The 13,847-nt window shown below is 38.1% G+C and overlaps 1 protein-coding gene across 1 annotated transcript; it reads right to left on the reverse strand.

Moving 5' to 3' along the window:
- Positions 1-3,761: 3,761 nt before the first annotated feature.
- Positions 3,762-13,635, reverse strand: LOC105059275 (tlg2p-like protein a). Its single transcript, XM_010942517.4, has 8 exons — positions 13,285-13,635; positions 7,139-7,415; positions 6,603-6,692; positions 6,441-6,518; positions 5,654-5,731; positions 5,480-5,545; positions 5,315-5,395; positions 3,762-4,321 (listed from the first exon to the last, which is right to left on the reverse strand). The coding sequence occupies exons 1-8, from the start codon at positions 13,464-13,466 to the stop codon at positions 4,214-4,216; spliced, it is 960 nt and encodes a 319-aa protein (XP_010940819.1). The 5' UTR covers positions 13,467-13,635; the 3' UTR covers positions 3,762-4,213.
- Positions 13,636-13,847: the final 212 nt, after the last annotated feature.

Genomic DNA, 13,847 nt, shown 5'->3' on the forward strand with positions numbered 1-13,847 from the left:
AGAGAGGAGGGAACAGCTCCCTCTCCTTCTTCTTCTCTCTCTCTCTCTCTTCAAATTTTGAGAGTGGAATAGATGCTCCTAAGAGCAATCATTCCCCAAGTCATGTCTTACCCGGCACTCCTCCAAGATGTTATGGCCCATTCCCTTCCCTTTTTAGTTGTAACTCTGCTCCCTTTGCCTTGATACCCCGGCCCGGCTCCAAGCAACCTATTCCCCAACCTCCAAAGCAAATTGCTAAAGGAGGAAGCAAGAACAAATGGAAGAAGAATAAAGGTAAAAAGAAAATTAAAAGGAGCCACCCCTTGCCCCCACAGCTCCATGCTGCCCCTTGGCCTGACAGCAAGTGCATGTGATGGGTACGATCGAGACCGGCCCAAAAATCGCTACGTGGCTTTTGGGTCGCTATGAACCGGGACCATGGCTTGTCGGCAGATGCGAAGCCGATAAGAAAAGCTTGGCTATGTATCCAATCGAGAAAGTGAGCAAGCTCTCAATGTGGTCCATATTTTGGAACCATCTAGGCTCCATGGCTTCCATTTCCTCTACACACACAAACCTCACCCATAGAGGAACTATTAATGCAACCTGATAACAAGGTTGTAGATTGTGGTGGTGGGAGATACCTTGTTGCCTGAATTGGCTCCATCCGATTCACACAAGATTCAAATTGGATGTAGTCTAGTGGAACAGTTCAAGTGTGGTCTACTGTAGTTTGGAGCAACATACATGGCATGGCATGACATGTACTTATCTTATCTTTTTTTTTATAGATACTAATTAATCTTAATCATACTAGCTTAATATGAGTACATCCAACAAAATCATAAAATAAAATATCCATAAAACCAGTAAGAGTAGTCAATGCGTCAGTTCAAAATGCATCCAGAGTGTTGAGCAATGAAGGATGTGACCTCATCCACCATATTGTTCGTCTTACGGTAGACATGTCTAACCACCAAAGAGGCACACCCATAAAAATGTTTACACGACATGAACCATATACATGCTATAGCCTGCAAGGCTTCCGGACTATATTTGTCATGGTGACCAATTATCACTTGCAGCTGAGCCAACAGAAAAAAAATGCCTCCTTTAGGTTTTATAGCAATTAGCTTGTTTGCTAGGTGGCTCAAATTTGGACCGCTAGCTTCAAATAGGATAAGAGTGATGCGTATACATTCAAGAAAGCCTTCATATGTGGTAGGTAATAAGTAGGCTCCATGGCTTCCATTCATTTGCCACCCTAGCTGCAAAGAACTCCTGTAATCTTAGCAGGTTATAGATTGTGGTGGGACATACCTATTACCCCATATTGGAAGCACCCTCTGTGCATGAAATCCACATTGAATGTGGTTTGTTGTTGTTCAAGCACAGTTCGATGAAATTTAAGCCGGTTCAGTCCACCTATACGGATTGATATAAACTCAATCAGTGCCGTGGAATGTTTGGTAGAATGGGGCCATTGATTGGTGGTAGTTGCAAGGCCAATAAGAGAGGTTGACATGTAGTTAAGAAAGCCCTCAATGTGGTCCATAGATAGCCTATATGATTCGGTATGTGATCGCATCGAGTCCAATGATGTGTTTTTCTAGTTGGTGCCTTGGACCAAGTTCACCATCTGTCTGTAGTTGTAATGCTGAAAAAAGATGGTGCATACAATCAAATACTGTCCATGGTTTCAATGCTGATGGAGGATGGTGCATGCATTAGATAAATCCTCAACATTGTCCACAAACTTGCTTCATATTGTCTGTTCCTCTGCAGAACCGGTTGGGGAGATCTGTAACCAGGTAGCTAAAGATTGGCTAGAGAAGATCGCATTGGATTGGAGAATTTTAATGCATGTCTGTGATAAGATCCCCATGACCCCCATTGTACCATTTGAGTATTATCATTTTCCTTGGCTGATTTTTTTTTTAAGGAATGATATTATTGTTTTAATCTCCCCTGCTTCAATAAGTTACTGGAAGCTGGGTGACTATCTCGCTAAACTTCTCACTAAATTGTGCATAAATTGGGGATCTCCATACCCATTAAACAAAAAAGGAGAGAGAAAACTCAACCCCTCCAACATTTTAAAAAAAGGAAAAAAATTCGTAGAAAAGTCAACTCGTCTTTGTCATGTAAAAAATTAAAAAAAAAAATGCTCATATTTTCGTCCACCCAAAAAAAAAAAAGAAAGCTTCTTGATAAATTTAGAAAATCTTTTAAGAATAGAAAAAAAATATTTTCCAAATATTCCATTCCACTGTCATCTAAAAAAAGAAAATATATTTAATCATTAATATTCTCCTTCTCAGACTCTTCATAATAATTATATCTAAATATTATTTATATTTATTTCCATAGTCAAGTAAAAAAGAAAAAAATATTTATTTACTAATATGTCCTCTAGGACTATTCATAACGCATTCGAATTTAAATTCAAATTTGAATTTTAGTGGTAAAGAAAACCCTCCATGCTGTCGAAAAAAGGAAACAATATCTTGGCACTAATATTTTCCTCTTAAAACCCTTCATAATAAGTTTATATAAACATTATTTAAATTCATGATAAGAAAAATCCTCCTAGGACTTCTTAATTATTTTAGGATCATACATAATTATGTTAAAGATGTCTAAATATTATTAAGATTTGAATATTAATTAAAGATTATAAATATAGCATTTTGTGCCTATATTATAAGAGTGCAGATCAATAAGACTTAGAAAAATTTAATAAGAAAATACCGTGAGAACACTACATCTTTTTTTTAACATTGATAATAAACAACATCTCCTCGTTACAAGGTTTAATTGGACCGTACATGGCATATTTCCAATAGATCTGATTTAAGAAAACCTTTCCCTTCTACAATTTATTGCTCAATAGGGTCAACCTAACCAAAACTTATAACTATTCAATTTCTCTACTTATTCATTTAAAACATATAAATATTACTAATTTTGTCTTCTCTTTTTTTCACAAATTGAAACAAATCGCAAGATGAATTCTCTATTCGAAACAAAAACAAATGTCAAAGTTCAAAGGGGAGGAAATCATAATCTTCTATATCAACTAAAAATGATTGAATGTCTCCGTATAAGTACATATTTATTCATACCACTACAACCACTCAACTGTTCTGTTAAACATTTTTTTTTTTTGTTAGTGCTTATCTTTTTATTAGTGAGATTTTGAAAGTAAAATAATCAATGATTATTAAATACATTTCACTTAAAATATATTTTTTAATCCTATTTTTCAAGTTTTTGTTACTCTTCTATTACACAAAAGCATATTCAAATTCTCATTATCTCCATGCATATTGCCGGTTTTTCATTCTTGCGGGCAAATAGGCAAAAACTTAAATGAAAAGGCAAGCAAAATTAGCAGTACATGCGGCTTGCTAACCGGACCTCCCTCAGAATCCCCGTTCAACGAGTAGGTGCCAAGGACTTCCCACTCTGGGACAAGTTTCTGAATCAAACATAATGCAGGACAAAGGTAAATATATATCAAGGGTCACATTGTGACTACGGACACACCATTTAAATTTTTTTCAGTGTCCTTCACTGCTTGAAACCTCACATGTTTGACATTTCCGCCAAACTGAAGGAGATCTAGGAATGTCTGATGATGACAGACAAGTATTAGCTGCCCGGAGGATGGCTCTCATGCTTCCATCACCACTCGTTGTCGACACTCAGCTGGAACGAACAAAGAATCCAGATCCTCGAAGCTTTGTCTACTTATGATGTGGTTATGACACACATTAATGTGAATGTAATCTGCTCCCACCAAGCCCAATGTCTGGTTTGATATATTTCCAAGAGGAACAAAATACACTAGGACAAGCATTTTCTGTGGCAAGTAATGATGATGTATTACAACATGATAGGGATTTGTTACAAAGTATTCTTTCTGTTTATATGAAGAATCTTCAAAATTGGAGCAAGCTGTTTAATATTAGCTAACCCAAAGCTATCTTGCAATTCATTTACCAACAGGTGCATGCAGCCCTGTCACACCACCAAAGAACAGTAAACCCTCTTTCCGTGTAACATGGGTGCCACCCAGATTCTGTGAACCACTACTCCATGAGAGGAATCGGGGCTGTGTAAACTGAGAAATATATGCACTCAACTGAACAAGCACAGCAAAATGTTGGTGGGGGGAAGGCATGCCGGCATACTTCACCGAGATGCCATTTGAATTGGCATGATCACTAGATCACAAGAATATTTCCTTGAGAACCAGAAGTACTAGCAGAATAAAGCAGAGTATGACAAGGACTGTAGCACACATCACCATCCCACCTTTCCGCTGTGTTCGCTCTGCCTGCAGATTGGACACAAAACTGAACGGTATCAGATTTAGAACTAGCCACATTCCGTAATACTTAATTATACATACCAGGGTTTCCAACTCTGCATTTGGAAACATAAATTTCATAGTTAATATGATATAAAATATAAATGATGATAAGTTTTGTCCAAAATAACATACAAAGTAGGCACAGGACATAATATATAATATATTATTTATCCCGTACTTCATATTTATACATATTAAGAAAACAATATTCAATCCATCAAACAGAAATCTTACAACACACACACACACACACACGCATATATATCCTTAACCAACTTCAGCCATGCCTGCATCTAAATCATCATTACCTAATAAGTATGTTCCATGTTTCAAAGTTGTTAACTTGTTAACCACCTAGCAGCTTAGGGGTAACAAAAGTATAAGAGAATGTACTAGGATACAGTCTGTAGGATCTTGTAAGCATTTCCTAAAAGGTTTCCATTTTATCAAAAGAACCCAGAAACTTTTCTGTTAATATCAGTACTCTTAAACATGTCTGAGTGGTTATCCAAGGACAGAATTTTAACAAGGTCAAGAATCCAAGAAACACAGCATGGAAATAATCAAAGGCAATAATAAAGACAGATGTCCCATATATCCCATAGTAGTAGGAACCAGCAGCCCCATGAGTAGTCAACCTACAAGGCTCGAGTGATGATTTGTCTGAGTCTAAAAGGAAAATGTTGCCTTCATTCTAAATTCTTGCACATGATTATCATTTGGAAAATTCATTGCGGAGTAGGATAACAGATTGATTAGAGGATAGTAAATGTTTTCTCTTTCTCCATTTTTAAGTTACCTAAAATCCCAGGAGCTCCAGGTTGCAGATGAACTCTGGAGCTAAGGGCCCTAAGGGGCAGGTAGTACAGCATCATTGGACTATCATACCCCCTCAGCAACTTTGTGAAAAATGAGAGAGAAAGGGAAGAGAGAGAGAGAGAGAGAGAGAGAGAGAACCTTTCCCAACTGTTTATAGCCCTCTTCTACTGAGGTTGCAACATTCTGTATATTATAGTCTATCCGGTCAATGATAGTTCCCTGGTTCACAAAAAAATACTTCAGAATCTAGCCACTTTAAACAAACAGGTGGTCAGTCATTCTCCAAAAAGATGACACTCGTACCTGATCAATCACAAGGACCGAGAGATCCTTCATAATCTGAGCAAGCTCATTAACGGATTCTACAACCTAAAAATAGAATCCAAGTTAAAAGCCATGGATACTCAAAGGTAATCCTTTTATTGTTCAGTAATCAAACAAATTTTCAACCAGCGTCAAGATCATGAAATGCCCTACCTGTACAATTTCCCTCTCCCTTTCTCTCGTGAAGACCTCACTTCTTTTCAGCTTTGACATCTGAAGATCATCAAAACCCTGAAGAAAAAAAGATAGAATTCAATTTGAAAATGACTGCCAGCGTCCAAAAATAATTTAAAAAGAACTTGTTTGCACTTATGCATTGGTCTGTTCAAGCAACCTTCTGTAAGATGCAGAGACATCAGGTTTACCAAGTTCCTAGTCAAACTATCAAATGTGCAGGTAAAAGGTTACTGGGAAGTGCATACAAAAGTGAAAGACTCATAAAAATATAGCTCAGGAGTTTGAGACAAGTTTGCACGTGCATAGGAATGCCAATTGGTCAATAAGACCAGGAAACCACTTGAACTCAACCTTGATTTCAACTGTCATTTTGATCCAAGATTTAAACAAGATCTGCACATGCAGAAACGTTCAGATGACAATTTTGGATGAGAAACTCCAGGTAAGGTGCGCATATGTGAAGTAAATATTGTTGATCCAAGTCAGCCAAAATCTGACCAGCACCCAGTTGACTGACTTTGCGAGACCCAAAAATCAATAAACATATCAGGCCTGATCTTAACTCCATAAACCAAATTGTGTTGGAATAGTTTCACTGTGGAGCCAGTGAAAGAGCCATCTTCTTTGCAACACATGCCTGTGTTTGGTTTTTCTTAAAAAAATTGTTAAGTGAAGTTTGATTCAGATTTTCAGACTAGCATTCAGCTTTAAAAAATCATGCCAGTATAGGCAAATTATGCATGTTAGAAAGAGAACAACATACCATATCAACAAAGTCATCCTCCTCCAAATTGGATCTAGTTCCATTTATGTTTATCTCCAAGTCAACACCATCTTGGCCCTACAAAAATTAGATAAAGGTTTGAAGAAACTGATGATGCTAAAGAAGCAGAAGATGGAGCGTATTGTTGAAAGTTCAGCAGACCTCTTTCTGCTGTCGAAGGTGCTTCAAGTAAGATGATTGTTTCTTCCGAAACTCCATTGAAAGACCCTGAAGATCAGTTGCAAGTGAACGCTACAGGAGAAACACACAATTGTCATGACTATCCACCAAAGAGAGCTGATAAGAAGACACTAGGTCCAATCAAAGAAATATTCATCAATAGTTTAGTCAAGATTCACTATCTTGGTACCAAACCCCATACCGGTATCATCCTATTACAACATCTATATGCAACACGGTATGAGGTACGGTATGAGACTGCATACCAGTTCGATACCGGTGCAATTCGCCTGGTATGGTACTGATGAGTACGGCAAACCTTGGGTTTAGAAATGATACAATACTGCCAGTTGTATGGACCAAACCACTTCGCAATTTTATGCAATGCCATGTAAGAGAGAAGATCTTGGCATTGCAAATAGACATTAAAAGAAAATGTGAAGGATTAACCAAATGCTGAAGCAATTAATGTGAATGTGCGGAAAAAAAATAAACTGTACAGATAACTCTCATTATACCTGAACATTTTTCCGAACATTTGAATCTTCAGAAGGATCACTAGAAGAAAGCTTTTGTAATCTCTTCTCAGACTTCCTCAACAAATCAGTAATCTCTATAGTAAGAACTTCGATTGCATGTTGGTCCTCATGACCATCACCAAAAGAAGGCATCAAAGCTTTGGCATGAGCCTTAGCTAACTCTGACATTTTTGTCCGAGCACGTTGCATATTCGCAGTTATTTCTTCAGATACATCCACCCAAGCTGGAGGTAAACCAACCGTAAGAGCTCCTCTACTGCAGCAGCAGAAAAAGAAAAAGAAAAAAAAACATTATATCAAGAAATTAGTGGAGGCAACATGAGGCCACATCAAAGAATCTGATTCTGTTCCAGCTTTGAAGCAGAGAGTCCTTATCAAAGTTTTATTATCTTACAGTGGACAATGTGCTACATGACTCAAAAGGAATAAAAGGATAAATAAGTTCCTTGACTTTGATTGGTTCTACATTATCTAGAATTAATCTTAAACTGTATTGACAGAAGTTCCCAGGTGAGCAATGGCATAATAGTGAAATGGAAGGTAAACTATAACCATGATGCAAACATTCTTTAATATGTGCATATATAACCTGACGTATGTTTGTTAGAGAAGATGACAAATTTCTAGATGTGAAAGATGATGCTTTCAGTAAAGGTTTTCTCCGTACACCCAATGAACCTGTCATCTCCTTCGTAGGAGAGAATCCAACCTTGTCATTGAATTATGAAACCTGATAAACTAACCACTCGAAAGACTCTTTTATGAATTATTCAGCTAGCTATCAGAGCTTTATTGCACTCGTCTATGATCAACATAACCAATGAATTTATTATAAGGCTATTGGGATCCTTTGCTTGTAAGAGGACATGGGTGTTGGACTTGTTTCACTTGGATGCAGCAATACAGTCATCTTGTTACCCCGCAAGAAAAATCCCATCACTTGCAATCATTGGCCCCAAGTACAGGCTAGGCCAATCGATGCCCAGCTGGTACATATCATTCTAGGCTCGTACTAGCACCTGGCACAGAGGTTTTTAACTCTTTCTTTTAAGTTTTAATTGAAGATTACTTTAAGTGTTTTTGGTTTCAGCATGGCATGAAGTGTGGACCAGCATGGCATGGCATGTACCAAGTCAGCAGGTGACCAGCATGCCCGTCGGCACCGATACCTGAATCTTGCTTGCAAGTAGGTCTGCAATTCTTTTTTACTTATATTTCTTCATTTTCTGGTATGTTTAGGTCTTGTTTTATGTTTCTTTACTGTATGCTCAAATCCAGTTTACAATGTATCAGCTAGCAAAACAATGTTAATATGACACCCTCCCAGTATAACAACCAGTACATATTAGAAACCCTTGGTTTTTGGGGAATTTAATTACTATAAAAGGACCACTTGACAAACTCCAACTTAGATTTTAGTTGTTCATGAGTATCAGAATAAACAATGAGATGGAGAATTAACTATTTGCATTGTCTTGTAGAAGACTTACGTTGCACATGTCAGGGTAAACTCTCACTTGTTCTTCCTTTTGCTTTTATAATCTACTCATCTATAACCATGACTAGGCTGAAAAGTCTCAGTATGATTCAAATTGCTCTTGCTGTTGTCCACTCAAAAGGCATATAACCTTATCATTTGCCACTTAAAATTGACCAATAAATCATGTGAAGATCAAGGGTTCTTGGTGGTCTACCTTGATGCAGTTTCAAGCCATCAAGTAACTTACACAATATTACCTAGATACATGACACAGAGGTCAAGTGTCCAAAAGCAAGGAAGAGTCAAACATGCAATCTCTTAAACTATCAGAAATGGGAATGCATCGATATTATATAGATATGTTTATATACAAACAGATGTATGTATATCATGAATAATTTGTTATACCATGAATAATTTGTTGGACAAATTGCTTTATAAGTTGATACAACTGATACAACCTTTGCCATATATTATATTAGACTTAAAAGCCTCTATATATAAGTGCCAAATGTTGACAGTAACAATGATTTAGACCTGCTTATCGAGCAGGCCAGGCTCAACCCCATACATAACAAAAATAAGCCTGGCCTGAGCCTGGCCCGGCTCGGGCTTTAGGCTTACTTCCCAGGCCCGAGCCCGATAGCTTCGGACATCGGACCAGGCCTGAGGCTTTTCAGATTGTCATGATGGCAAGAGAGGGAGGGAACAATGTGGCTTAAGCTCGGTTCCTTCAGATGTCGGGCTAGGCCTAGGGCTTTTTGGATTGCTACAGCGGCGAAAGGGGGAGTGGATGACATGGTGGACGAGAGGGGGAGTGGATGACATGGTGGACGAGAGGCACGATGAGGCATGGAGGCATGGTGAGGTGAGGAGGTGACAAAATTAGGGATTTAAGGTTTAGGTTGGGGGTGTAATTTTGTAACACTCTAAGGGTATTTAGGAGATATCACACACGCACACACACGCACGCAAACACACACACACACACACAGATATATATATATATATATATATATATATATATATATATTAATAACAACGCTTGAGACGGGTCAATGCAAACTCAAGCCCCGCCCATTTAAAGGACAAGCTCAAATTTCTAGCCCACCAAGCTAAAAATTCAGGCCTAGGCCCATCTAAAATGTGCTGGTCTCAGGTGGGCTGCTCGGTTTTTGAGCAAGTCTAACCATGCTGAATTATGGTTTGCTGATTTTGAAGTGTCAATAAGCATCATATAGTATGCAAGTGCCCAAGTTTCCAGACAACCAAAACATAGATCTTAAAGTGCTAGGTAACACCAAACTTACCTAATAGCCATATAATATGGAAAAAAAACGATAATCAATTTTTCAAGGGGATTGAGAGGCTTTTGACTGGTGATTTGTTGAAACCTAATCAAAAGGGACAAGATACAATCATTTCTTCAAAACCGAGGTCAACTTCAGTGGGAAAACATCTCACAGTTATCAATTCTAGTTCCCTAACACTGAATGTACTACATATCATGATATCTCCAATGTCATAAAACAGTGGTGAAGTTACTTTGAAAGTTATTATATTGTAAATTTGTAATATCATTTAGTAGATTATTAGTAAATCATAAGTCAGTGAATGATGGTAATCTTGGCATCAGATATTTAAAATTTAAAAACTTGGCCCTCTTGAACATTTGTACAGTTAGGGCATTCAAACCAAATCCTTTGGCAAAAAGGCATGAAAATCTATACAAATACATTAAAGGGGAAGCACAATGGCCTCCCAACACGCCATGTGTCGAGTCTGGACTCTTTCCGATAGTTTTTTCTTCATAAGAACCTTCCCAAGCCCTTCGGACTTTTTTGCTTCGAACCTTCTCCAGCCTTGCGGACGCCCACCTACTCCCCACTCTCCCCACTGCCACCTCCCGCCAGACTCCGCTGTCACCTTCCTCCCCAACGTCACTAGCATTGGCCCTCTTTTCGATCTCCCTTAGGTGCTTTCTTTCCCACAAATCTCCAAAAAAGAGAAACAAATGAAAAGAAAAAGAAGGGAAAAGAAAAAAAATTGAACAATCTATGCGGGAATGGGTCTTCCCTTTTAATTTTTCCACCTTTCCTTTGTTTTTGTTGATTTTTCCTATGTTTTCCTCTGATTTTTTTCTCTATTTTTCAGTTCTCAGGAGTCTCAATCAGATGGGAGGTTTTGGACTCTTCATCCCACTCTCCTCGATGCCACCTCCCACCGGTCTCCGCTGTCACCTTCCTCCCCATCGTCACCAACATCGGCCCTCCCTTCCGATCTCTCTCAGGTGCTTTCCTTCCCACAAATATCCAGAAAAGAGAAACAAATGAAAAGAAAAAGAAGAAAAAAAAATTGAACAATCTATGTGGAAAAAGGCCTTCCCTTTTAATTTTTCCACCTTTCCTTTCATTGATTTTTCCTATGTTTTCCTCTAATTTTTCCTCTGTTTTTTCCGTTCTCAGGAGTCTCAAACAGGTGGGAGGCTCCGGACTCTTCACCTTACTCTCCTCGACACCATCTCCTGTCGGTCTCCACCATCGCCTTCCTCCTCATCATCACCGGCGTCAGCCCTCTCTTCCGATCTCTCTCAGGTGACCAAGATAATTTTTTAGAGAAAAAAATGTATGTTCCGAAAGAAAATATTAATTTATTATTATTTTTATGTTTTATTAATTATTTTTTATCATCATTTAAGTAGAGCTCGCTGCATAGCACAGGTTACTTGCTAGTAAATATGAAATTTGAATACAAGTAAATGATATGGCCATAATACTCTCCAACAAAATATTCTTGAGATAGCAGATTCAACCATGGGGAAGAAAGAAATATTGATTTTTTAAAATCTATCAGAAAGGATGGTATGCAAAATCCTAATCTATAAGCTACCAATGCAATTTATGATATTTCTGCTATGCCGCCCTTTTGAGGGTATGTTTCAAATAATGAAAAAGGCAACTTAGATAACCTGCACTTTTTTACATCCTAAGTATACCCTTCTATGCAATAGGTTGAGTGAAAGCTAATTTAGATGTATCTTTTGAGTGGCCATACCAAGGTTTTAAATCCTGTAAGATGAAGGTATCCTGTTATCTCCATAGAATAGGACGTCCCGCTGTCCCATCTCATCTCGACAGCCGTCTTGGTCATACATCCCAATAAATATCCTCTATCTCTATCCCTTTCTTTCTTCGTTTCTTTCTGTTTTTTTATTCCTTTTTTCTTTCATTTTCTTATACCTTCCTTTCTTTCCTTTTTTTTCTTTCTTTTTGTCATCCCTTCATTTCTTTCTTTTTTCCTTTTCTTCTTCTTTCTCTTTCTTTTTTTCTTCTTTCCTTCCTTTTTTCTTCTCCCTTCCCTTCTTTCTTTCATTTTTCTACTTCTTCTTTCCTTTCACTTTTTTCTTTTTTCATTTTCCTTTCTTTCTTTCCTTTTTCTTCTTCATTTCCTATATAGATCGATTTCAGAGTCCCGACCCCATCCCAGTCACAAAATGGGATGACTAAGATGCTCTCCGTTCGACCAGGATTGAAAACCTTGGGCCATACTCCACTATGCACAGCCAAATAAACATCACTAGTGACACCAAAAAATGCAACTATTTTAAAGTCACTTACCTCAAGTTTCAAATACAAATAGCATGAATAAACTATCCAGTATGTAAAACCAACTCTAAAGTACAGTTGCACAAACTAGATAGTTTCTATATTTACAGCCATTCTCTCATAGTTTCTATATTTACAGTCATTCTCTCAGCATTTTGAACTCAGTGGATTTTATCCAACAACTTATGGATTTATTGTATGGATAATTAAGATTAACCTAGAGGCAGCAAAATTGATTCCACAATGAATTTGGATTTGTCTTTTGTTTAATTTCTTTTAATTATGGGACTCCTTTCAGGAGAAAAAGCTTTTGAAGGAATACCATATGAAATGCCACTTCATGGTTGTAATTATGCATCCATATGAGGACGTAAAGTTCATTTACTCCAAAGAAGAAGCTCTTATAGTCCATTTTCCTGAGACCTTTTCAGACATATATAGAGTTCCTCACACAAATAAATAAATAAATAAATAAATAAATAAAGCAAGCTGAAATTTAAATCTGAAACAGATCCCCTCAGAGTTCCGGTAAACTTCAAGGAAAACAGTTCGGATTTTCCGCAGAAACCTTCTAATACCCTACTCACCATCAGTTGCACTTCAAAATTTTTCCAACTCATGACCTTGTGAGGAGTCATAACGACCCTATTAAACTTTTGGCCAACTTAATTATTACAAAACTGACAGAACACCACGAGGTGTTCTAAAATATTGGAAGCAAAAACCATGCAACAGAAATTTTATCAATCCTTCAAACAAACTAAACACACTATTTATGACCTCCAATACTTTGGGGGGGAAAAATCTAGAATTCCCCACCAAAAAACAAAAGAAAAGGTCAATTTTTAATAAACTCACAATTTCTTGAAAAAAAAACACCAATCAGATATCCAAGATCTCGTTTTTTATTTATAAAGATAGGGGGAGAAGCACTAAGCCGTAACGAATTCAGTAACTCTAAATTAGGGTTTCCGCACATAAACAAGAAATCGTTCAAATTAATAAAAGAGAGAGGAAAAAAAGACATATAGAGGCTATACCTTGAACTCCCAGGGTCTTCTGTGCTGAGAGGAGCGTAAGACCGGTCGGACCGCAGAAACGAAGCGCTGACTAGCTCGATGACCGGCCCGCCGCCGGAGGACAACGACGGCGACGGGACCCGAACGCCCCGGAGGGCTTCGCGGTATTTTCTATAAAGCGGCGTCCGATTCCTCGTTGCCATGGTCGGAAAAACCCACAAAGAAATCTCGAGGGTCCCGGGGACAGAAGCCGCGATTTCAAAGAGTCCGAATACAAATAGGAAAAGAACAATAAAGACGACGACTTTGCGTGATTCTGGGTCAAATTATATATTGAGAGAGGATACAGTTGATGGGGGATTTGGATCTCCGCCGTCTTCTTAACCCTGGAGTTCGGACAACGGGGAGGGAGAGGAGGATTGGAGGGTAGAAGCGCCAGATGCAAGGGTGCGTCGTGAGTAAAAAAAAAAAAAAAATTGCTTAACCGAAGCAACCCCAACTAACGTCGAGGCTAACAGCAGCGCAGGCTGAATGGCGACGTATGGCTGACCGTATTGAATTTACTTTATGAATGGCTCTGGCTA

This window comes from Elaeis guineensis, chromosome 16, assembly GCF_000442705.2.
Source record: "Elaeis guineensis isolate ETL-2024a chromosome 16, EG11, whole genome shotgun sequence".
NCBI lineage: Eukaryota > Viridiplantae > Streptophyta > Magnoliopsida > Arecales > Arecaceae > Elaeis > Elaeis guineensis.

Excerpts from the sequence above, each read along its gene's own strand:
- LOC105059275 (XM_010942517.4), bottom strand. The coding sequence starts at position 13,466 with ATGGCAACGAGGAATCGGACGCCGCTTTATAGAAAATACCGCGAAGCC. Across the intron at positions 5,732-6,440 it reads AGGATGACTTTGTTGATATG|GGTTTTGATGATCTTCAGAT; the intron begins GTATGTTGTTCT and ends TTTTTTCTTCAG. Across the intron at positions 4,322-5,314 it reads GCTATAAACAGTTGGGAAAG|GCAGAGCGAACACAGCGGAA; the intron begins GTTCTCTCTCTC and ends TCCAATCTGCAG.